The sequence below is a fragment of the Sceloporus undulatus genome, chromosome 3, assembly GCF_019175285.1.
Source record: "Sceloporus undulatus isolate JIND9_A2432 ecotype Alabama chromosome 3, SceUnd_v1.1, whole genome shotgun sequence".
NCBI classification, from domain to species: Eukaryota; Metazoa; Chordata; class Lepidosauria; order Squamata; family Phrynosomatidae; genus Sceloporus; species Sceloporus undulatus.
Window position 1 is genome coordinate 91,241,128 of NC_056524.1, and position 25,883 is coordinate 91,267,010.

At 40.2% G+C, this 25,883-nt stretch overlaps 2 protein-coding genes across 4 annotated transcripts in view; both read right to left on the minus strand.

Moving 5' to 3' along the window:
* CLCN4 (chloride voltage-gated channel 4) overlaps nt 1-17,071 on the minus strand; it is a 50,917-nt gene extending 33,846 nt beyond the window's left edge. The window contains exons 1-3 of one of the 2 annotated variants that reach the window (XM_042457762.1): nt 16,995-17,071; nt 4,575-4,726; nt 442-541 (exon numbers count right to left, since the gene is read on the minus strand). In XM_042457762.1, coding sequence (XP_042313696.1) covers nt 442-541; nt 4,575-4,718 — 244 coding nt within the window. In that variant the 5' untranslated portion in view covers nt 4,719-4,726; nt 16,995-17,071. The remainder of the gene's footprint in view (nt 1-441; nt 542-4,574; nt 4,727-16,994) is intronic. The other variant, XM_042457763.1, reaches the window with a different exon arrangement.
* The window catches only part of LOC121925521 (protein WWC3-like), a 529,629-nt gene that overhangs the window by 419,929 nt on the left and 83,817 nt on the right, over nt 1-25,883 (minus strand). The gene's annotated exons all lie outside the window — the stretch shown is intronic.

Consider the following 25,883-nt stretch of genomic DNA (forward strand, 5'->3'; position numbering starts at 1 on the left):
GAGTAGTTTGACATCACTTTAACTTCCATGGCTCAATGCTATGGAGTTCTGAGTTTGTAGTTTGGTGGTACACTAGAGCTCTCTGACAAGGAAGAATAAATATTGCACAAATCTACAAATCCCAAAATGCCATAGCATTGAATCATGGCATTTAAAGTGTTGTCTGCTTTTTTTCCTGCTCTGTGGATTCACCCAATATCCAATTATAAAACCTTACAAACCAGGTATGATGAACTAAAAGCATGTCTGTTTTTTCTAGGTCAGTGCTCAGAATGAGATTTTACACATATATCGCAAAGCAGAAATCATAGCCGTGTCTCATCTTAGCCATACTGAAAGGTCAAATATCACACTGCTAAATCCAGCATAAGCAGATGCCCCCAGAGTGAAGCTCTGAGTGCTTATGCTAGTTGACATGATTTAACAGTTTCTTGAGAATACCTGCTAGCAGTCCTATAAGCAGCATCACGACCCATCCTGACCAGGCATCCAGTAAACTTTTGATGAACTCCCATATCGACTCCTTGCTTTTGTTTGTAATCTAGAAGGGAAAATATGCAATTTGTACTTGTATATAGTACAGAGCCATATATCCACATAGCCTGGAACAAATCAACAAGTACGATCTGATGGTTATATATGTAAAGAGGAGTTTTTTTTTTAAAATAAAGTATAATACTATTAATTTATCATTAATTAACTTTTTTCCCCAAGTGCTCCCCATCACCAAAGCCTAATATCTTCATATTATTCTGCCCTCCAAAATTGTAACTCTTCCTGTGGAAGTAAATCACCTTCCTCTTTTAATAAAACCTTTTGTACAGATATTTTCCATATTGCTTCAGAATCATTCCTCTTCATTATTCCCTTTTTAACCTTGATTTCACATGTTAACTTATCATTAATTGTCATTTGCCATATTTCTTTATACCAATCTTGTATTTGCAGATCTCCCTGATCTTTCCATTTTTGTTGCTATAATTAGTGTTGCTGCTGTTAATAGATTTCTAATTAAGTCCTTCACAGCCTGGGTGCAGTTGATCTCATCATATATGGACAATAAAGCTATCTTTGGCCATATTTCTAATTCATTTTTCTGTTTATCTCTTTTATCTCTTTAAATACTAATTGACAGATTCCTCTTCATGTTCTTCACACAGCTCTACAGCCCCACCACATATGAATATAAATACCAATTTCTTGACAACCCCTCCAACATATCCTTGAATAATTCTTATCTGGTGTTAAGTAACATCTCCAAATTAATTTATAATAATTTTCCTTTATCTATATAGATAAAAAATTTTAAATGGGGTTGATTCCCAATTTTTCCCCATTCTGGAATATTTATCATTTGTGCTAAGTGATCCTCCCATATTGTCCTAAGATATTCTTCTGTAAAGAGGAATTTTAACCAAAACTTAGGCGCGGGACAGAACGTTCCAAAAGGGCAGCCTGCCTTTTTCCCTCCGGAGGGATGCCGCAGCCACCAGACCGCATGGTGTTCATCTGGAGTAAAAAGAACCCAGAAAAAAACGGGTTCTTTTTATGCCGCCAGGCAGACGTTTGTGTCAAATGTTGTGCGCATCACTTATGTCCAAATGGCAGCACCCATATGGAAGGGACGCCGCCATTACTACACCGCCAGCACATACTAGGGTTAGGGACCGTGGGTCTGGTGCACGGTCCCTAACCCTAAAATTGGCACCAGCATGGCACATTTGGCTCGTCTGTTCCGGGCCTACATATGACAGATTCCTCTTCATGTTCTTCACAGAGATACCATACTTGGGCTCTTGTCACTTACCTTTCCCCTAAAACTTTTAAACCACTCTTAGATTTTAGAACCATGAAAGCCAGTGTGGCATAGTGGTCTGAGTATTGGACTATGACTCTGTGGATCAAGGTTCAAATTCCCGTTCAGCCATGTAAATCCACTGGGTGGCCTTGAGCAAGTCACATTCTTTCAGCCTCAGAGGATGGCAAGGGCAAACCCCCCTTGAAGAAAATTGCCAAGAATACCCCTCTATAAGTTCATCTTAGGGTTGCCATAAGAAATGACTTGAAGGCACACAACAAAGAACAGAGTTTAGTAGGGGGGGCAGGGGTGGAGATAAGATAGCTACATCACTGGATAAGTGGATTCAAGGTTGTATTTCCATAATCCATTTCTTCGAAATACCTCAAATGGCTGACTTCCACTAAAACAAAAACAGTAACGAAGACTTATTAATCTTCCAGGCGCTAGAACTCCCTCCTAAATAAGTGAGGCCAGGTGTCTCCATAGTATCCTTCTGACTCCTGTTGAAGACTGATTGCTTATTTCAAAAGAGCTTTTAGCAATGTGCTGTGTTGTTCATCTTTGTAGGATACTTTGTAGTAAAAATGAGTACGCTTTTAAATAGTTTTTAATTGTACTGATAAATAGCTTTTGATTATAATTATATTTAAAAGCTTTAAATAGCCTTTAATTGTACTGATAGTTTAGTGGTGTGAATTTTTATGTGTATTTCTCTTAAATTTTTAAGTACCCATGTAAATCTTGAAACATGACATCTACAATCTAAAACTACTCGTATTAGCTCAATTTCAAGCCTGTTTGTTATAACATGTTATATGTACACAACTAAAAAAGTGATGATAATCAACAAATGTACCTTTTTTACTTGTTTCTGAATAGGAATTTAATATTTTGGTGAAAATTATTGATGAACTTTATCAGTGTCATTGGTCTAGAGACATTTTGAGCAGTGGGACAAAAGTTATTCAAGTTTTGCTGTACAGTTAAAGCCTGTGGCTGCAGCTACTAACAAGTTTCTCTTGTCCATATACAATTTCATTCCAGTCTTACACAGCTGCCAGTATTCCCATATTTTTAGGGAGATTCTATGTCACAAAGGAACTCCAGTTAATTATGTGTAAAATGCCACTTCTTTTAGTTATGAAATCACCAGGTGAGATTAGACATTATTACATAGTTCAGGAATCTGGAGCACGTAGGATTCAAGCCTTTGGTCTCCAAGCTCCTGAAGAATGCCTGGAACATCAATATTTTTGGCTATGGGGAGCTACCATAGGAGATTCTGAAGAGCACTTTTTTGGCCATCTGAGAAGAGACACTATACATTAACACTAGCACAGGATAACTGAACTAGTTTTTGTTGTTGTTGTTTCATTTGGGCTGCATCTGCACTGCAGAAATAATCCAGGTTGATACCATTGTAATTACCATGGCTCAGTGCTATAAAATTATGGGAATTGTAGTTTGTTGTGACACCAGAGCTTTCTGACAGAGAAGGCTAAATGTCTCACAAAAACTACAGTTCCCAGAATGAACTTTATCACATGGGGAAAATTGGGGGTTTGAACAGTGATTATCCTGTGAAAATTGTACAATCACGATTAACATTTTCACAGAATGTGGCAATTAAAGTGCCATTATCCCAGACATAAACAGACAATAAACAGCAACAAATCATTCAGGGGGAAATCCCATGAATGATTTATTGCTGTTTATTGCCTGTTTATTTTGTGGACAATGGCCCTTTAATCATGATGTGTGTGAAAATGTTAATTGCAATGGCGTGATCTTAACAGGATAATCGCTGTTTAAACCCACAGTTTTCCCTGTGTGATAAAGTCCAGTGCTATAATATTGAGCCATGACCATTAAAGCAGTGTCACCATGGATTATTTCTGCAGTCTGGGCCCAAACTCAGACCCAGTAGCGTCAGCAGGGGGTGTGAGGTGTGTGACCCACACTGGGTGACACCCAACAAAGGAGGTGACACCCAAGAAGGAAGGATCACACCAGGGTGGCTCTCCAGCCCCGCGCAGAACCTTTTCACCACCCCAGACCCCACATGGGGCCTTTTCAGCCCTCCCAGACCCCGTGCAGAGCCTTTTCGGGCCACCCAGACCCCACGCAGAAGCATCTGGGCTGCTCCCTGGAGGGTGCATGGAGTATTTCTAGCCATGCGCATGTGCTCCCACGCACACCAGAAGCCACGTGCCAGAGGTCCCACCCCCATAAGTCCTGCCCCCACCATGAATGACTGCACCAGGTGATACCAACCTTAAGGACACAACTGCTCAGACCCATTGCAGACCCAGCCTTATTCCTATGGATTCCTCTGCTCTTTTCCTCTCGAGATCACACAACATCAGTCCTGATCACAGGACAAGTCTGCTAAGAAATTGCCCTTATCTTTTATTTTTATGTATTTGTAGGGATTGACATGCAATAACTATGGCACTGGTCTTGAACTAAATAGATTTTTTTTTATAATGTAGTGTTCATTTCCTTCTACATCTTACTCTAACAAGGTTACATAATGTAACATATGATCTCAAATGTCTACTTAAATATTGATAATGACTAGTTTAAGTATTTATACACTACCAGAAATGGATTTCAAGTTATGTATGAGACCTGATGGCAGTTCCTTCACCCATTTCTGTATTATTAAACCATCTGAAGTTCATAACCATCAGTAGAAGAAAACAGATAATCTACTACTTTAACTGGCTTTGGGAAATGATGTTCTGGATTTTGAATTAGCCTTTTCACTTACCTTTCTATGTCTATCTGTGTCACGCGATTTCTCCCTTAACCAATCAATTGTATGAAAGTCTTCATAGGTTCCAACATCAGGGAAAGGTTCATCCAGAAAATCCATCAGATTCCCAGAGCCATTCATGTTTCCTGCATTAACCATATTAGTACCTACAGTATAAGTAAGAACATTAAATGGACACAGTACAGGATTAAAAATGCAGAATTGCACACTTTATATGATACAACCTATTGTCTTGAAAATCGTCCCCACTGTATTTTAAATGTGACCTGCATATGGGAAGGGTCCACTGTAATTGCACTGTTTCCAGTCTCAATTCAAAGTTGTTTTGCTGACATGTAAAGCCCTAAATGGCTTGGGACCTCAGTATTAGAGGGAGCCTATCTCCCCATATGTGCCCATCCAAGGTTTAAGATCTGCTAGGGAGATTTTCCTCTGTGTCCCATCGCTGAGGTCAATATACTGTGTCAGGACATGAGAAAGGGCCTTCTCAGCCCAATCTCCCCCAGAGGCCTAACTGGCACCAACACCCATGTCATTTAGGTACCGAGTTAAAGCCTGGCTGTTCACCAAAGCCTTTGGGTCTCATTAATTCATCCCAAACATGATATACCTAATTTTTAAAACTTTTAAAATCTCTTTTGATCTTATTACTGCAGTTTAAAATGTTCTTCGTTTATTTAATTATTTAATTATTTCAAACCGTGACACTTGTTTTAATGCTTTTGGTAAGCCACCCTGAAATCTTTGGCGGGGTATAAATATTTTAATAAATACTTTAAGTAGACTAATCATTTATCAAAATCAATAAACTTCAAAACACTCAGACATTGGGCTGAACATATTTCATCCAAAGGGAGTCTGTTTAACTAGACACCATGTCACTTAATACTCAAATATTCCTTGAGTTCCTAGCTATGTGTTTAGCTCCACCAAAAAGAAAAACATTACAGTATTTTTCTCCCACCTTCTATCCAACCCAAATCTATCCAAATCAGTGTGCAGTTCAAGCTGCACACTGATTTGGTTTAAGATTTAAGGCCAAGAAATGTAAATAATGGGTTCACAAGAAATATAAGGCATATAAAATATAAAGCACAAAGCCCTGTGTATTGTAGAATATGTGTATGCAACCAAGAGTCTAGAGATATCTTAGTTCCAAGCAGAACACCAATACAAGTATAAACAAAATCATGAAAATGGCAACTGTTCAAACTGATAACATTAAATGCATAGCAAATGCCTCGTACACAGTAATGGCTGATGTAATCTGATGGAAGTTTAGTGGGCCTGGTGTGTTTCTGTTACCTCTAAGAATCTGGTTGGTTGAAAGAAATGTTTATATAAATGCTTCTCTGTTATGATTGGATCGGATATGTCAGCTGATATGCTAGGAAAGGAATCAAACAAGCTCAGGTCCTTATGAAGAAAGCCATTCATAAGTAGTTGTAATTTTCCTAATTGATAACTATCCAGACATGCTAATGGAAATAGACCATGTTGATAAGAAACAAGTCTTTGCTTTCAACTAGGCTATGCTAAATAGATATATTTCCCATTCTGCTAGAGCAGAGTGGGCAAAAAAGTAGCTTGCAGACCATAAACCACCCCAGGTGTGTGTTTTTGTAGCCCCTGAGCCCCTAAGTGGTGTCTCTCTCTCTCTCTCTCGTGTGTGTGTGTGTGTGTGCACAAAAAAAGTCTTTTTGCACCACAATGCTGCCAAGGAGGGTGGAGGGGAATTTTTACTATGTTCAGAGGCTCCCTACCCTCTCCTAGTGATCCAAAATAATCTTTGTAAAACATTATATATATATATTGCTACAAAATGTCTACTAGGGGCATGAGGGCATTTCCAGCACATTTTGCACTCTCTCAAGCCAGTTTAGCCTCCAGAGTGGTCTTTTTTGAAACCCCCAAAATGGTGAAAACATCCCCATGCCCCAATTGTTTGGGAGCGTTTTTCTCCCACAGTAACAGGTATAGTCCTTTAAGGTTTGGGGGCTTATGCCCTCTCCTAGCCTTCCACAATTGCCCTCTGCTGGGCTAGATGTAGTAATGGATGCTGCTCAAAGCAACCATTTGGATGCTTGTGAGCTCACAGATGCCCGTTTAGAGACATATGGGTCATCAAAGCAAGAGTGTCCTTAGACTAATATATAAGATGATAATGTTCCTCTATTTTTTAACCATAGAAAAACCAGCTAGAAAGATGCATAGATTATGATTCTTGTGAAAATAAAACATTTGACTTGCCAGCTACTGGAATGTAATGAATATATGATGCCTAACACACAGTATGATGTAATAAAATAATGTGTCTAGACACAGATATGTGTGAGTTTCTCCCTAAATGATGTGTGTATGTGTGTGTACATCCATGACTGTGTATAATAAATAAATGTGTACATCTATGATTAACAGAGTCTACTCATTCTTTCATATAAATTTGCTGAGATTCTAATATTTAAGAATGCATAAGTGATGTGTTTATGTTAACTTTGTCTGGATTGTACCATGCCCACAAGTTGGATGCCCAGGCATCCAGAGAGTGATAAAGGGACCTGAGACAGAAATAAATTAGCTGATAAATGGCAAAGGCCCTCAATCCTTCAGTCTACAGAGATAACTGTGGGGAACTATGCCTTTTTCTTGTTTAATGTTTTAAAAAAATTAATGATAGTTGTATTTTAGTTAAGGGATGAGGAATGGAATTTTAGTTTGTATATGTTATGTTCTGTTTAGGTATTTTATTTATTTGCTTATGTAAATCGTTTGTGTATTTTACGTATTTTTATGTAATTTTGTAAACCGCCTTGATCTTTTGGAGAGGAGGTATATAAATAAAAATTTATTATTATTATTCACACTGCATCTGGAAGAACATAACAGTCATCTGACTCAGGGTAGAAGTTTTCATCCAATCTTCTTTGCCCTCACTTCACATCTCTCTATGGTTTAAATCATATTGCTACTTCTATAGATGGAGACTGTCTGCAGGGAAGTCTGCAGTCCAAATATCTAATAAATTGTGTGTGTGTATGTGTGCTTGGATAAAGCTGCAGACATAAGCCAGTCATCTTCCACACCACTGTTTATATTCTATGGGGAGCACACAACTCCTTTGTTGCAATAGCTCCGCTGGTTGCCAGTCCATTTCTGATCACAATACAAAGTGATGGTTATAATCTATAACACCCTATATGACTCAGGTGCAAGTTATCTGAAGATATTTTCCCATACAAACCTGGTCCTTCTCGCTGTCATCTGGTGATAACACAGGAGAGGGCCTCCTTGGTGGCTGCTCCCAGACTCTGGAACTCCTTTCCCAGAAAGCTCAAGTTGGTATCCCCCTTGCTATGATCTTTTTATTTCAGCAAGCCCTTAAGAAATGGTTGCTCAAGCGAAACTAACTTTGATAATATGCTGCATTTTGTATTTGTTGTTTTCTTTTCAATCATTTATGTTTAACTGGTTTTAATTTTTTTATACAATTTGTTGTGAATTTCAGCTGTGTTTGTTTTTACTATTGTAAGCTGTTTTGAATCCAAAACTGGGGAAAAGATGAGATATAAGTGATAGTCATGTATGACGATGATGACAATGACAATGATAATGATTCTCCAGTATTATTTATTGCCTTTTAAATAGGCAAGTTTAGAAGACTTCAGGCTAGTAGCCCTTGTGGAAGGAACAGAAAGCAGTTCAGAAGTTAGGAGGAGCTTGTAGGCCTCCGTGGTATTTTTAGACACTAGGGCCTATTCAGTTGAGATGTTATGTTTGTTTAAAGTCACATGCTGCTCTGCGTTCCAAGAGGTTTTAATAAATGATGTTAGCTGACCACCTCTTCATACTTTATATCCATCACATTTCCTTAATGGTAAAGAATGGGATGGGTAGATAAAAGAGAGTGTATTACTAGTAGTAACAGACTTCCATGTTCTTAGGAGTTACATGAAGTCCCCAATATAAAGGAACAAAACAAAACAAAAGAAGAAGAAAGAAATGGATTCTGTTGGTTTTAATTTGAACTGGTGGAAGCTGTTATTTTTTAGAGCTTACTCATATGACCACCTCAGCCTTTGACTGCTGACTGAAACACAGAGAGAAACATGGAAGGGTTAGGGGTGTCAAACCTACATTTATTTCTGCAGTGCAGATTAGACCAGAGTGACTGAATTTGAATACTAAGCCAGACCTTTGCATAGACAGAGAATGGTTAGTCAGTCATTTACATTGCTTTCTTAGCCCACAGTCATGCATTTAAGACTAAGTTTTGGTTAACTGAAAACTTTGCTGCTGTCCTCAAAGTCATTTGTGTGACAGGACCTTTAGGACAGAGTGAAAACCAAACAGCACAGTCCATTTGTTTGTTGACAGAGACCATGGACAATGAACCCCATTGTTCTTGAAAGAGTTCTCTGCTTGAGGCACAAGAAATGCCTGTGCTACTTGCTGTTCCTTATCTGGCCATACATCTCACATCAATAGAGACTAACATTTGTTGGAGCTTGAGGTGCTATCTCTTTCCATTTAAACCCTTCAAATTCAAATCCCTTTTTATTTCAAACAATCTCAGTGACATAAGTAGTTCTCCTTTAGGCTCAGTTGGAGGTTTCTTCCAGTCTTTGGTCCGTATCTTGTGATGTTAGTGAGAAGGTTGGAAAAATATTTTCCTGTCACAGGTGATATTTTTATAGGGCCATAATTCACACACAGTCACAGTGAAACTATTTAAAAGCAGTTCACATTGCTGTTCCTGGTGCGTTTTAGCAAATAAATAAATAAATAAATAAATAAATGTAGCCTGTATGAATAATCATTTGTATCTACATGTTTGAAAAATTCAAGTAAAAATAGTTTTAGCTACATCAAGGGGGGTATATTATCAGATTGAATCATAGAATCATAGTGTCCAACCCCCTGCCATGCAAGAAATCTAAATCAAAGCATCCCTCACAGATGGCCATCCAGCCTCTGTTTAAAGACCTCTAAGGAAGGAGACTCCACTACACTCCAAGGGAGTTTGTTCCACTGTTGGACAGCCCTTACTGTCAGGAAGTTCCTCCTAATGTTGAGGTGGAATCTCTTTTCCTGTAGCTTGCATCCATTGCTCCTGGTCCTAGCCCCTGGAGCAGCAGAAAACAAGCTGGCTCCCTCCTCAATATGACATATATTCAAGTATTTAAACAGGGCTATCATATCACCTCTTAACCTTCTTTTCTCCAGGCTAAACATCCCCAGCTCTCTAAGCCGTTCTTCATAGGGCATGGTTTCCAGACCCTTCACCATTTTGGTCACCCTCCTTTGGACACGCTCCAGTTTCTCAACATCCTTTTTAAATTGTGGTGCTCAGAACTGGACACAATATTCCAGGTAGAGCCTGACCAAAGAAGAATACAGTGGCACTATTACTTCCCTTGATCTAGACACTATACTTCTATTGATGCAGCCTAAAATAGCATTGGCCTTGTTAGCTGCTCCAGGGGCTGGAGCGAGTGGCCACTCCTCTGGCCCTTGAGAGTGCTGCTCCAGGGGCCGGGACCCACAACTGCTCCTCCAGCCCTTGCAAGGGGCTGCTCCTGGGGCCAGGGCGAGGTGCCGCTCCTCCGACCCTTGAGAGCGGCCGCTCCAGGGGCCGGGGTAAGTAGCCACTCCTCGAGAGTGCCGCTCCTCCGGCCCTTGAGAGCTCCAGCCTATCTACTTCTGTTGTGTGTGAAGTGACCTCCTCCTCCCCAGCAACTTCCTCTGTGTGTTTCCCGTCCAGGACCAGCTGGACCATTCTGGTCAGGAAAACCTCTTACTCCCTATGATGCTGAAGTGTAGCGACCTGGGCCTCCAGCTGCTGTACTTTCTCTTCTAAGAGGGCTACCAGCTTGCACTTGGTGCAGGTGAAGTTCCCTACATCTGTAGGCAAGAAGACAAACATCCCACAAGTGTTGCAGGTGACTACAGCAGGTCCCTCAGTGTCCATACTGAAAAGTCTTAAGGAGGCACTGAACAAGATTGTGGGCTTACCCTGCTAAACACCAGTGTAAAGAACCCCTGTGGGCCTGGCCTTTGTCCCCAAACTCTGTTAGCGAGTTCAGTCAACTGGGACTCTAGTTATGTAAAGTGCTCCTGGCTACTAGCTAGTTCCAGAGGCAAGTCTCTGAGTTACTTCCCCTAAGCAAGTTCCCACAAGACACTTAAGGGAGTAGTGAACAGAAAAGTGTAAAATTGAAGGAGATGTCCTCCAACACTGTACCCAGGTGACCTTCTCTGTACTCCAAACCCTCCTTGACTATAAAAAATAAAAATGAATGTGAAAAGAAAAATTCATGCATTGTTAGGTGCATGCCTCTACCAGCAGTTCAATTTTAAGCTCTTACCTAAGCAAAGTGGACACAGAAAACCAGGGTCCTCTTTTGCAAGGAATGTCCCAGAATTCTTCTACCAGCAGTTCTGTAGAATGAGTCTTCTAGCTCCCCCTCCTCCCAGTAACCAAAAGAAATGGCTCACACTTTTAAAATTTTAAGCTCTTACCCAAGCAAAGTGGACACAGAAAACCATGGTCCTCTTTTTCCACTACCTAAAACATTCTGTCTGCACAGTAAGATTTTTTAGGCTTCGTTTCACCCCCCCACCCGTCTATTTTACAAATGTCCCAGACACTGTTCAATTTCTGTTTTCACAGGTCTATTTATGAGAAAATGAACTCAAGTTTCAATATAACAAATTGATAAACTCACAAATCAATACATTTAAAATAACATAATATTACAAAAACATGCAAATTCAAATGTAACTAAAACCAAAACACTGGAAACAGCAAGAAAAACGACGTATGTAATAAATCCAACCCGTAAAAAGCTTGAAAAAAACAAATCTGTTTTTAAAATCCTCTTAAAAGGGCAGTATAGCCAGGCAAGTATCTCAGGGGGAAAATGTACATGAGGGTCCTTTGTTGAGAAAGATTGTGGGAACTAAGGGTCCAAACAGACAGGCCAAAATAAAGCTGCTTCAGGACACTTTGGAAGTGTGCTGTTTAAATGACACATGCATCCTAAGAGGCCGGAAGCTACGCCAAAGCCACGCTCCAGTCCTAAGGCACAGCTTCTGGCCTCTTAAGATGTTTGTGTCATTTAAACAACATACCTCCAAAGTGACCTGAAGCAGCTTTATTTTGGCCTGTCTGTTTGGGTCCTAAGTGACCCTCGGGGGTATCCAATGGGATCCTGAAAGAGGATCAGTTCAAAGTAAAACCTCAGGTGGATTCCAGTGGCTCCAGTGTCAGTCAGTTTGTATATCCACTGCAAGTTTTACTTTGAATTGTTCTTCCTTCACCCTCCCCCCCTTTTTATTAACCTTCAGCTGTTGGGAAAGCAGAGATGGAGGGAAACTGTTAAGAGCTGAAGCTTCCATGATTGCTGTGATTGTGCACCAGCTGTGGAAATCATTGAATGAAGTGAGCTGAGGCAAAAATAAGTCCAAGACCCAGCTTCTTGTTTTCCCTCCTAAGCCCACCCTTCACTACTCCTTTCTATTTCTGTCAATAACATCTCTATCCAGCCGGTCCAGGAAGCCCGCAGTCTTGGTTTCATCTTTGACTCCTCTTTGTCATTTATCCCTCAGATCCAGACTACAGCCAAAGTCTGTAGATTTTTTCTCTATAATATCGCCAAAATCCATCCATATCTCTCAGCTTCTACCGCAAAAACACTGGTCCATGCCTTAGTGGTCTCACGATTAGACTACTGTAACCTCCTCTTGGCAGGGCTTCCCCTCTCTCATCTCCACCCATTAATTTCTGTTCAGCATTCAGCTGCACACATTATTTCACTCACTCGCCGTTATGATCATGTCTCCCCTCTGTTGTCCTCCTTTCACTGGCTCCCTTTTCCTTTCCGCATCAGGTACAAACTTTTGCTACTCACCTTTAAAGCCCTGCATTGGGCTGTCCCCTCTTTATTTAACTGATCTTCTCTCTCCCTACATCCTACTCGCACTCTCCACTCTGGTTGCCAAAGTCTCCTCTCTCAACCCAGGATCTTCTCTGCCCCATCCCGGATCCGTCCCTTCTCTCTTGCTGCCCCTCATTCCTGGAACCTTCTTCCTCTGCATGCACGGCTCATCACTTCCCTAACCATCTTTAAGGCTGAGCTGAAAACCATATTGTTTAGGGAAGCATTCTCAGGGAATTTGTGATTGTCATCTGGCTGTCTGATTATATGTGATGTGATGTGATTTGTTTTTATATTTGATGTTTTTAATTTATTTATTTTTTTCTATATGGTGATTTTATCTATTCCTCTTTTTAATTGTTACTATCTTAGAGTGTACGCCTTGGGCAGGCTTTTATATACTCTTTAAGTTTACCAACTTTGTACAGCGCTGTGTATAATTACAGCGCTTTAGAAATAAAGTATAATAATAATAATAATAATAATAATAATAATAATACCAGCGCTGCCTCTTCCTCAATCTGGTTTCTGGTCCAGCTATGGGGTAGAGGCAACTTTTGTTGCCTTGGTTGATGAACTGTGCCAGAATTGAAAGGGAAGGTTTGTCCTAATAATTTTGCTGGGCTTCTTGACAGAGTTCAGTACCATCAAACATAGTATCTTTGGGCTGTGACTCAGCATTGTTTTAAAGTGGCTACATTCCTTCCTAAAGGGACAAACCAAGAAGATGGTGCTGGGAAAATCCTGATCAGTTCTTTGGCTATTGGTCTATGGCAGGGGTAGGCAACCTGCGGCCCGCGGGCCAGATGCGACCCGGCAAGGCCTTGGGACCGGCCCCAGCCCGGTCCTGCCGCCGATTTTCGCTAGAGCCTTTGGCCTCTCACATGAGGGAGTGGGACCTTTGCCTATCAGGAGGAGGCGGGCGGGGGGGCAAGCGGCAGGCAAGGGGGGCAATTGTCTATAGAAGCCTCCGAAACATGCATTTATATTAACATTTTTTTAAAATCAATTTTTTTTGCGTGTCCCCCATTTTTTATAAAAAAGTGTCCTCCTTCTGAAAATTTTGTCCTACATTTGTCCTGGTTTATTTTTTTAATTAATTTTTTTTAAAAAATATTTAATTAATTATTTTTTGGCTTCGCCCCCCCAGTTGTCTGAAGGACAGCAACCCGGCCCCCGGCTCAAAAAGGTTGCCTACCCCTGGTCTATGGTGTCCCTCTGCAGTTTGTTCTCTTCCCCATGCTGTTTAATATATACATGAAATCTCTGGGAGAGGTTGTCTTGTGCCATCAGCATGTTGTTAACACCTAGCTCTACTACTCCTTTCCACTTAGCATGGGTGGTCTAGTACATTAAAACAATAAACCATGTTCAATGTTTTAGTTGGTTTACTTAAGGATATAAAAAGCCAGGATCAGAATAGTAAATAGAATAACAAAATAATAGGACAAACTGAATATACACTTTTGGTATTAAATAAAAGTAAGCTATTATAAACCCAAATGACTCTCTCTCTCTCTCTCTCTCTCTCTCTCTCTCTATATATATATATATATATATATATAGATATAGATATAGTATTGCATGAAGATGGATCTAAATACCCATGGAGTACATCAAGAACTGGATATACTGGTCAAACTGTTTTAGAGAAAACAAGGCAAATAGTGCAAGGTCCCAACAGTGGGAGGCAAAAACTTTACACAGGCAGCTAGAGGGGAGGACCCATGGTCTTATTTATCTCTACACTAATGCACAGAGCACTGAAAATAAACAAGATGAACTTGAAATCCTAGCATAACAAAGCAGATATAATAGAATAGACATCACTGAAACTTGGTGGGATGGCCCTCATGGTTGCAATGTAGGAATAGAGGGGAATAACCTTTTAAAGAGAAATAGGCCAAACAGGAAAGGAAGAAGAATAGCATTATATGTCAGGGATGTTTACACCTGTAAGGAGATCCAGGACTTAAATTCTGGAAGGCAGGTGGTGAGCATCTGGGTAAAAATTAAAGGGGAGGAAAACAACAGGGATGTTATTGCGGAAGTCTACTACAGACCCTCAAGTGAAAATGAGGAATTGGATGATGTCTTTCTAGAACAGATGACCACACACTCAGAAAGGAGAGATGTAGTAATGATGGCTGACTTCAACTATCTGGATATTTGCTAGAAGTCAAACTCAGTCAAAACTTTAAGGACTAAAATGGTGAAAGGCCTGGAAACCATGCCCTATGAGGAAAAGTTTAGGGAGCTGGGCATGTTTAACCTGGAGAAGAGATGGTTAAAAGGTGATATGATAGCCCTGTTTAAATATTTGAAGGGGTGTCACATTGAGGATGGAGCAAGCTCGTTTTCTGCTGCTTCAGAGAATAGGACTCAGAGCAGTGGATTCAAACTAAAGGAGAGGAGATTCCACCTCAACATTAGGAGGAACTTCCTGACAGTAAGAGCTGTGTGACAGTGGAACAAACTCCCTTTGAGTGTGGTGGAGTCTCCTTCTTTGGAGGTTTTTAAACAGAGGCTAGATGGTTCAATCAAAAAAAGCTGTCTTGGTTCTAAACCAATGCCTATCATTAGTAACAGTCTGGATGAAGGTGAGCAAAGTGAAACTTAATCCAGAGAAGACAGAAGTTCTCCTGGTTAGTTGAAGGACCAATTATGGAACAGGGAATCAGTCTGTACTGTCCCTCACCAAACTACAATTCTCAGAATTCCGTAGCATTGAGCCATGGCAGTGATTAAAGTGGTGTTAAAGTGGATTATTTCTGCAGTGGGGATGTAGCTCAAGACTCCTCCCTAGACACAGCTGCTGGTATGTCCTTTCTTGCTACTCCTGAATTAAAATGCACTTCAGATGCTGGCAAAAAAATTAGCACTGCTTTTTGTATGAACCAGTAGTGTGAGATCCTTTGTATGCCATTAAAGGAATAGAGAAAAAAATGGCAGTTGGAAGTTACAATTCCAGCCAATGACAATTAAATCTAAACTACATAATATCAGGTGGTTGAAGTTTCATGTTTAGCACTATCCAAAGTAGCTAAAAGTCCAGTTGTGGGCACTCACTATAAATTGGGCAATATGTAGTAGAAAGGAATGTGGGAAGCTGACAAGGCCCAAGACATTCTGCTGCCTGAGGCCATGCAAATAACCCTCCTCCCTTAAGTCACTGTATATATTACCTAAAGCTTACTGAATTATTTTATTTACATGAAGCAGAAAATCCCACCGTCCATCTCAATGGCAGTAAAAATACACAATAATTACTAAATAAAAAAATATTTGTTACTCTTTTATGACACTTTTATGATGCCTTACTGTGCTGAACGGTAGGGACAGATCGTCATTAGGTCTTATCTCAGTAATGCATAGAAATAAAGATGAGAATCCACTCTTCCTCATTTCTTAGACCCCAGTAATGTGAAAATGCCTACAGCAATTTTTGTGTGTGCTAGCAACATTTTACAATGGAAAAAACAACAATAAGAGAATCAACAGGAGCACAAACAGTTGATGGCGGGGGGGGGGGTCCTTATTAACAAAATTAACAAATAAATACATGCAAATTTACCCAAGAATTGCCTGTGCTCTTTGATTTAATGCTGCTCCATAAGCTGAGTCATCCTTTCCGTTCAGATACAGGTAGGTTTCACCATGGCCTTAAAAAGGGGGGTGGAAACTGAAGACTATTCTGTCCTGGCATTTTTTTTAAATGTTTCTTACATATTCAGCCCTCTCTAACAAAAACCACCACAGAGTATCTAAATATTACCAGTGCAATACTAAAATGTCCCCCGATTCCTGACTAATTGAAAGGATACTAGGATACTTAAACTGATCATACAAAGCAATTCATGTGCTATTTACTAGCGGAGAGAAACTGAAAAGCAAAGGAATTTTTATCTCCAGCTAACTATGAGGAGCAAGCCATTTCACTCTGTTAGGTTTACGTGCAGCATCGCATAAAATATTTTGCCCTGTGTATGTCATACATTCAGTGTCTTACAGGCAAACATAAGAATTTACACATGAAGGAATTATGCAGGAGATATGAAGGTGCCCCTCTTAGAAAGATTTTTAAAGGGAAAACCAGGGTTTCTCCTATATAGCTGGATACTGCAGAGGCCATACAGATTTTTTTAAAATGTCATTCTTGCATGGTGTCACTCTTATTTCCCCCTTGGCAAATACTAATGGAAATATAGCTTGTCGTTTACTGAAAAAAGATGTGACAGGATGCATTTTAAGACTGCCTTCCTCTTCTGTTTTAAACCTCCCTCAAGCACCATTGCTTCTGAATATGTCAGGATCTGAAGAGCAAGATAAGAGAGCCTCCACCTGCAAGATTCACAGAGGCCTTATAATGATGATTATTATTAATAATTAAGCTCCTGATGGACAAAGGATCATTGCAGAATAAGCGCACAGGCACAAGCCTTGCAAAATCAGGCTATGAAGCATGGTTTCCCCTTACCTGCAATGCAACATCATTTGGTTCAGCCCCCAAACTCCCGACAGCATCCTTTCTTCACTGGTACGGCTGCAAAGGCAATGATGTCATGTGGAGGAAGCAGTGACAGTCACATGATCCTCTATGCTCTCTATTGGAGACCTGCTTGCTAGAGAGACAGGCAGCAAATGGCTTTTGATCCTTCAGGATTAAATCGGGGGCTTAAAACATCCTTATTCCTCTTGCAGCTCACACTGCACTGTGGTGGCAATGGTGTTTTACATGTACGCTATGAATCACTTGAGCCTATCATACCCAGGAGAGTGTTTCTGCTTTCCTCTTTTTAACAAAAGTAAAAGAAAGTGTATTATCTGAAAAGATACATACTTGCATTCTGTTGTCATTCAGGACTAGCTTGATTAAAAACTGAAAAGAAGGCAGATAAAACCATTCACGGCTGCATTCTGCAGGGGGGCTCTATGTTTAAAGTTAGGCTCAGATGACAGTCACAAAGGAGAGGTTTCCCATATCTTAGTACTTAAGATCTAGTTCATATATTAAGGAATGAGCTTTGGGTAGCCTATGAAAGTCAGACACATCTCTTGTGGTATAGGAAGGAAGGGCAAAAGGAAGGGCAAAAGATACATATGCTATCAATCCAAAGGATGGAGATGTGCAAGAGAGATGTAGGCATTTATGAGGTCTGTAAAGACAGGATTCTGCACAACATATTATGGAAATCCCTGCAGTGCTCAAGAGTCCATGTTGTTCCTCTCCCAGGGAATTGTACTGAGCTCACCTGTGAGAGCCAGCATGGTGTAGTGGTTTGACACTAGACTATGACTCTGGAGACCAGGTTTCAAATGCCCACTTGGCCATGGAAACCCACTGGGTGACCTGGGGCAATTTACACACTCTCAGGCTCAGAGGAAGGCAAAGGCAACGGCCCTCTGCAAGGATCTTGCCAAGACAACCCCATGATAGGGTTGGCTTTGGGTTGCCATAAGTCAGAAATGATGTGAAGCAGCACTACAACAATAGCAATAGCAGCAGCAGCAATCACTGTGAAATGAGATTTCTGTATGTCAGGGGAGTATAAGCTGATTGCATCCTCATTCAGTCATAATAGTCGCTCTCTGGCCTTATCTGCACTACAGAAATAATACAGCTCAAAGATATGGAATCCTGGGCTTTGTAGTTCGTTGTAGCACCAGAGCTTTCTGACAGAGGTGGCTAAAAAATCTACAATACTACAGATCTGAGAATCCCATAGCATTGAGCCGTGGTAGTTAAAGCAGTCAAACTGCATTAATTCTGCAGTGGAGATGAGGTCTATCTTCTTTGCATGCAGCAATGTATTCCATTCCCAAGTCTCCTTGTCACATGAAGAGGAAAAGGCTGGATGAGGCTGAGCACCTGCCACTCCCAGGCAGGTGCTGATCAAGAAAAGAGAAGAAGCACAGCTATTGAGGCCTCAGTGTGCAGATATTTCTTCCTCACACGGGGAGGGATTGTGTGCTATGTGAATGGCCCGTTGGAATTCGTACAGCAAATTATTGCATCCAATAACTTATTCTATCCAATAGTTGTAAACTCAAACGCTTAGTGAAGGCTTGACAATAACCAAAACTTTTTGCTAGGCATGTGGGTTTGCACTCCTGACATTTTAGCATTCTGTATGAGACTTAACTATTTTTGTGCTACTGGTCAGGGAGTATGGGATTACAGATCCCATTTTACAGGTAGATGCATATGTCTTGTTTCTCACTGCTCTGGCAAACTGGATGTCTTGGATTTCATATAATAACACAGTCTTTTCTATTCCACTCCCAGTGACCTGTGGTAAAAGTTAACACCAAAGAGTTGTTAACTGTTATCCTCCAGGAAGCTAAGTGGAGAAAAGTACATCCTTGTTCATGAAGGCATAATTATAAGGTGAGCCCCCCTTTAGCTAGGACCTATGAGGACATCTGACCCCTTCTATCACTCACCAGGAACTTCGGAATAAAAATGAAGAATCTTGTAGTTTTCAAATACTGCAAATGAGCCCATCACGAACATCTTTTTACTGGCTTAGTTTTTGGAGCTAGTCTATTTAAGGAGATATTTTCTGTTCAAGTACTCACCAATGATGTTCACAGTACATTGAGAAAGATGCCTTGGTGGCTCTTTGCTACAAGGAACTGAACCATTATCACCATATGAAAGAAGAGGACTGGATTGCACATCTTCATAGTAGTTTCCTTGTAAACCAGCACAATGTTTCTCATTATCCCAGTAAAGGAGAGCACAAAGGCATGCAATGTCTCAACTTGAACTAGTTGCTAGTATCTTCCAGGGGACTCCAATCTAGGGTGAAAAGAATTCTTTTAGGAAAATGGGATACATCACCAGCTGAACCAATGAATACCCAAACCTAAATATGGGTTTCCTACAAATGAGAAAATAGTCTTTAATGCAACACCAACTACAGAATAATTTCCATGCAGTTTGGCTTGACTATGAAATATAATTGAGCATTCTGGCTGGCTGAGCTACAACCTTTCTTCATAATATTCTACTGTTTTAATATATCTGGATGTATGTGGCAAACATCTAAACAGGTGATGCTCTAAAATGCATTAGTATAGGTTAAAATCAAGTTTTGTCCTATATGTAAGTGGTGCCTTTTTCTTTTTCTTGTTTTTAGGAACATAGTTTGTGTGTGTGCACGCGCGTGTCTTTAAGTCATTTCCAACTTATGGTGACCCTAAGGTGAACCCATCACAGGATTTTCTTGGCAAGATTTGTTCAGGTTTGTCTTTGCCTTCCTCTAAGCTTGAGAGGATGTGTGTTGTCACTCATGCTCTCTAATCCATCATCCAAGTCACTGATAAAGATGTTGAATAGCACTGGGTCCAAGAAAAGGCTCTGTGGCATCTTAATAGTCATTTCTCTCCAGGAAAGGAGCCATTGTTGAGTACCCTTTGAGTCTAGCTGATCAACAATTACTAATTCACCTAACAGTTCAATTGTCTAGCCCACATTTTACTAGCTTGTTTGCAAGAATATAATGGTGGACCTTGCCAAAGGCCTTAAGATATGCTACATCCAAGCACTCCCTTCGTCTACCAAGTTTCTATGAAGAGAGAGAGAAATTACTTGGTTTTGTGAAACTCATGTTGATTTTTAGTTACCACGGCATTCCTTTCCAATTGCTTACTGACTATCTGTTTAATGATCTGCTCTAGAATCTTTCTTATTGATGTCAGGCTGGCTGGGTGGTAATTGTTTGGGTCCTCTATTTTTCCCTTTTTGAAAATGACAGCATTTATCCTTTTCCAGTCTGCTGGGACTTCTCCTCTTCTCCAGGAATTTTCAAAGATTATTATCAGTGGTTCTGAGATTATGTCTGCCAGTTCTTTTAATACCCTTAGATGTAGTTCATCTGGCCTTGGAGACTTGCATTTATTTAGAATAGCTAGGTATTCCTGTTCTACATCTACCTATTCTGTGCTGCATTTCCTGTACTGTGTCATCTGCTCCTTTTTCCCCTGGATGAGCAATTTTCCTTTTGGGAGAAGACTGAGGTGTTGAGTAGTTCTGCCCTTTTTCTGTCCCGTTAGCATTTTCACAACACAAAGCTGCCCTCCCATTTCGTTGTTCTTCCTTTTGCTATGGAGATAACAAAAAAAGGTCATTTTAATTGTTTGTAACCTTTCTAGCAAGCCTGAGCTCATTTTACATTTTAGCTTTTCTAAGACCCGATATAGACTGGCAGAAAGCGTTGTTGTCGGGCCAAAATTAAGGTTCGGGAGCATACAGCTACCGCACATTCCCGAACCCTAGTGCACAGGGGCGGCACCATCATGGCAGTCTCCTATCCACACAGGGGCTGCCATGACGATGCAAGAGCTGCGCAGCACCCTGATGCCGCTGGCAGGAAGTGGCATCATGGCGGTACCCTTTCCTGTTTGCGGCACTGCAAAACAGCTGCTGCTCTAGGCGGCTTCGTTTTGGCAGCACATCGGTGCTGCAGCTATATGTGCTGGTTATTTGATTTCCTCTTTGGTGATTTCCCCCTTTCCCCATTTCTTGTATATGCCCCTTTTAAATCTTAGCTCAGTTGAATATTCAGTAGACATCCATTCTGGTTGCTTTAGACACTTTCCCCTTTCCCTCCTCTTTGTTCCTTCAGTATCTCACTTTTAAGAAACTCCCATCCATCATGAACCCTTCTTTTTTTAGTATTTCTGACCACAAGATAATATCCAGTATTTCCCTAAGTTTACTGAAATCGACTTTCTTAACATCTAGAATGTGTGTCTGACTACACTTAGTTTCCCCCTTTTTGTTGCATACGCTGAAAGCCGCACTGGAAAAGCCCTTCATGCGGCCTGGAAGAAGTAAAGGGGCGCGAGCCCCATTACTTCAAATGAGGCTTCAGCATGTGCAGATTTCTCCATATGTGGAGGGATCCAGACAGATCCTGACATAAGGGGAGGGCCCACTGTATTATATTTACTTTGCTACATTAAGAATTGAAGTTCATCTAGTTTATTTCCCATGCTATCTGCATTAGTGTAGACCATAGGTCATTCCCCCCTAGCTGCTAATTCAAAAAGGGTTTTTCCCTCCCACTGTTGGGTTCTTGTACTATTCGCCCAGTTCTTTCTGCAACATTTGGGCTATTATCTTCAGCACTTGATGAACTCCTTCCCTCAAGCATACTGTCTCCCTCCCCCACATACTTCAGTTTAAAGCCCTCCTGATTAGGTTTGTGAGCCTTTTAGCAAAAACGTTCCTGACAACTGCTGTGAGGAGCAGCCCATCACTGGCCAGAAGCCCATCTTCATGAAACCACAGACCATGGCCTAAGAAGCAAAATTGTTTCCACTGACACCATCTGTGGAGCCAGTTGTTCACTTCCACCATTCTTCTTTCCCTTCTTAGGCCCTGTCCTTGAATTGGGAGGCGAGACAAAATGACAACCTATGCATCAAGGTCCTTCAACTTAGAACCTTATAATCCCTTCTGATAGCATGAAGGCCTTGCTGTGTCATCGATTCCCACATGGGCCAAAAGGAAGGGTCAGTGAGTTTGACAAGCCTTGTCAGCCTGTTGCAGTATGGACTTTTGTCCCAGAGAAACAGCACACCTCGAGACATCCTGTCAGCTCACAAAGGCCTTCAGCAGTCAGTCTCCTACCACCACCACACATCTCTGAGAACTGGCAGCAGCCATTCCATGTGCTGAATCTTCTAAGATCACCTTCTCTGAAGACTGACATTGTTACTCTTGTTCCTCATCATCACTGATAAGGGAAAAGAGCTTCAAATCAATTATGTAGCTCCAAACTCATAGAATGAGCCCTGGTCCTTCTATTTGTCACATTCCTCAAAATGTTGATGCATCTTCAGTAAGGGATTATGGAAGCACCTGCTGTTTGCCTTGCCAATATCATTCTTTCCCTGCTCAAGTTTCATTGCACTGTTTACTACAGATGTATTATTGGAACCTGCCACCAGAAGTCTGTTTATCCAGGCTCCCAATTCTCCACCCTCCCAATTCCAATGCTGCAGAATATCAGCTAGACAGAGGACAAGGGAAGAAAAGAGAGGCTATGGGGCACAAAAAGAAGCTTTCTACAGAGGCTTTGCCTGTATTATGTTGATGTAATTCATTCAATAACTATAAATTAAGGCAGCTATTATTATTGCCATATTCCTTATCAAGTAGTATGGGGTAGGGGAAAGATGGCCCACCATAACAATCTTTAACTACAGCAGAGATGAACATTCTGCAACAAGAGCCATTTAGAGGAGTTCAAACAACTATAACAAAAATGACAGATCAGATCACTTTTGGTTATGAACTTTAAGAATTAATCTTGGGTATTTTATGTGTAAAAATATTGCAAAATGTTATGTTTGCCATCACAGACAGTCCTTCACCTTGCCTAACTAATCATAACAGAATTATTCAGTTATGTGTTTGATGAAGTAGTAGATAGCAGTGCAACCAACATTGAAAACAGTTGCAGGCATCTTGGCCCCTGTTCAGTCTTAATTATACATACCAGTCCAACAAATTAGGCCAAAAAATACCTCTACTAACTGTATTATCTGACACTGTCATTGAAACTGCAGCACTGCACAGGTGTCACTTCATCACTATCTTTTTTGATGTGACAATCACGTGCAGTATTGTGCCTCTGAATATTTCAGAAGAGAAGACATCACAATACTATAAATGTGGAAACAGAAAACTGAACCTTGCAAATAATTAATGAAGTTTTTAAAATATGGGTAACATATTCAATTTTTAAAACTTCTAAAGAATGGCTTAACCACGACCCAGAATCAATTCTATCTAGCATGAATTTTAAATTGATACACACAGCAATGCATTTATGGCAAGATTTTCTTTATTTATTTTGCAAATACTTTTCAAATACAAATGACAAAGTTTAGAAACTTTGACAAACACAAATAATGAATACTGAAGAGTATATTACTTTTTAACACACTGAAATAGTATTCATTTTGACAATCAGAATCTTACCATGCTTAAATACTGTGACCACAACACAGAGTGGCTACGAGTACAATCCAGCAACATCATCTTCTCAGGGAGCCCTAAGTAGGTGGACTTAACATACACAAACCAAAACTGATCCCAATTTGTGATAACAGATAGCAGTATTTATACTGACTGCCCTTTATCACAATTAGCATATTCCCCAGGTGACTGAAAGTGCTCTGCATAAAACATGATTGCTCCTCTTAGACTGGGGGAAAAAATACTGGAAAGGCTTCATTTACTACCTTTTCCAAGTGCATTAAATCTGCTGACTTGTTGCCCAAACAGATTACATACTGGACTATGATAGGATGCAGCAAATGCAAGACCTGATATCTTTTGGCAAATACTGATATTTTTAAATAACCACCATACAGGCAAATCAGTTGAAATCTTCTTAACAGTTATTAGAACAATGACCTCCCCCCACCCCCAGCTTCCAGTGTACTTCCAGCTCTTTCTTCTTACTGCAGTTCCAGGATCACCTTTTCTTGGCAAGAAACACTTTCTCAGTCTTCTTATACATCGAGATTCTACAGAGCAGTCCATGATGATAATAGCAAAGATTCCCATTTCAGTTACCCCAACATGTGGAAAAGTTTACAATATACATCTAGTGTGATCCTATACAATTCATGTTAATTTGATCAATTTAGGCTGCAGTCCTATGCTCTCATATAGAATTAAATACCACTGAACTCATTTGTCTTAACTCTGAGTACACATGTCTAGGACTGCTCTATTACTCTTTAATCTACATTTGACAGTTCACACTACTGATGGTTTATAATCACTACTTCACAGACCATGGAAAGCAATTTAATGATTCGGTTATCATGACCGTAACATAATGCTCAAGCTCCAAACACTGGTGCTGACTGGTTTCCAGCTTAACAACCACTTTCTTTGGTATCAGGCCTCCCTAAGGCACTACAGGTTGAATCTCCCTTATCCAAAATGCTTAGATTTTGGATTTTTAAAAAATACTTGCATATATATAATGAGATATCTTGGAGATGGACCTAATTCTAAACAAAAAAATCATTTGTTTCATATACACCTTATACACATAGCCTGAAGGTTATTTTATACACAATATTTTTAATAATTTTGTGCATGAAAGAAAGTCCATATACAATGAACCATCAGAAAATAAAGGTGTCACTATCTCAGCCATCCATGTGGATGATTTTGGAATATTTTGGATTTCAGATTCTGGATATGGGATACTCAACCTGTATTTCATTTTTAAATAAAATCAAAGTTTGACTTGACAGTGTCCTATAGTTTAAAAAAAAAAGTTAAGTTTTACTGATGGCCCCTAAAAAGAACATAAATCTTTGGGTAACTGAAGCTGCATATAATAACATAACATACAATATTTTCATACATTTGCAAGACACAAAAAGTGGCACTCTCAGGAATTCAAGGTGACAGTTCAAATTTAACACAAGCTACAGGTTTTTCTAAATCCAAATAGATTCCTTCCCAAGCTAGGGGCTCCAATGGAAGACTCTAACTCTTTGAACTGCTTTAGCACATGGTTCTGTCTTACTTCTGTCTTAATTAAAAGTACTTTAAGTGTAACAGTCTCTGTTCCATATCAGAGTATAAGCCATTCAATAGCTGAAATTATTAGCAGTGGAAAGAATGATACAAATTTAGAAGTGTGCATAACATATAAGGCCAGATGAGGCTGCCAGAACTTGGGAGGTTAGGGTTACAGATTTTAAAACCAAACAATGTTTACTAGAAAAAAGGGGAGATGGTGGAAACACAAATAATAAACAATTAGCACTGAATGTAGCATTTGAGTGATATTTGAAATATTGCTGTAGTAATCCATATAGCTGAATTTTGCATGTGGAAAACTCTAGTTTTATTTCTTTGAAAAGTTCATAGCACTTGTAGCGTTTATGCAAAGCAATGGAGAAAAATATAAATATCTACAGAAGTGATTTCTGCTAATGGCTCAGTAACTGGAGAGGTTTCAGGAATATACTCAGCTTGGATTTCTGTACTTTGACAGAATAAAGCCTTGATTGAACAACCACTGAAATTCATTATGATACTTCCTCCCAAATAATAACCTACTTCTTAAGATTCAGTCATTAAAACTTTGGCACGAAAGAGAGGGCAAAAGGTCTGACTTCCAACCGCTTCAGGGGTGTGGTGTACAGATGAAGCATGCCCTTGACACAGCCAGAAGCAGCTCTGAGTCTGCTTAAGGTGGCCTGAGGATGCGAGCAAAAGGAATGGGGAAAATCTGCTCATTGCTGGCAGTCTGTATGGGACTGCAGCAGCAGCCAGCTTTCAGAGCAGGCTGTCTGGTCACTGTGGTCCTGAGATGAT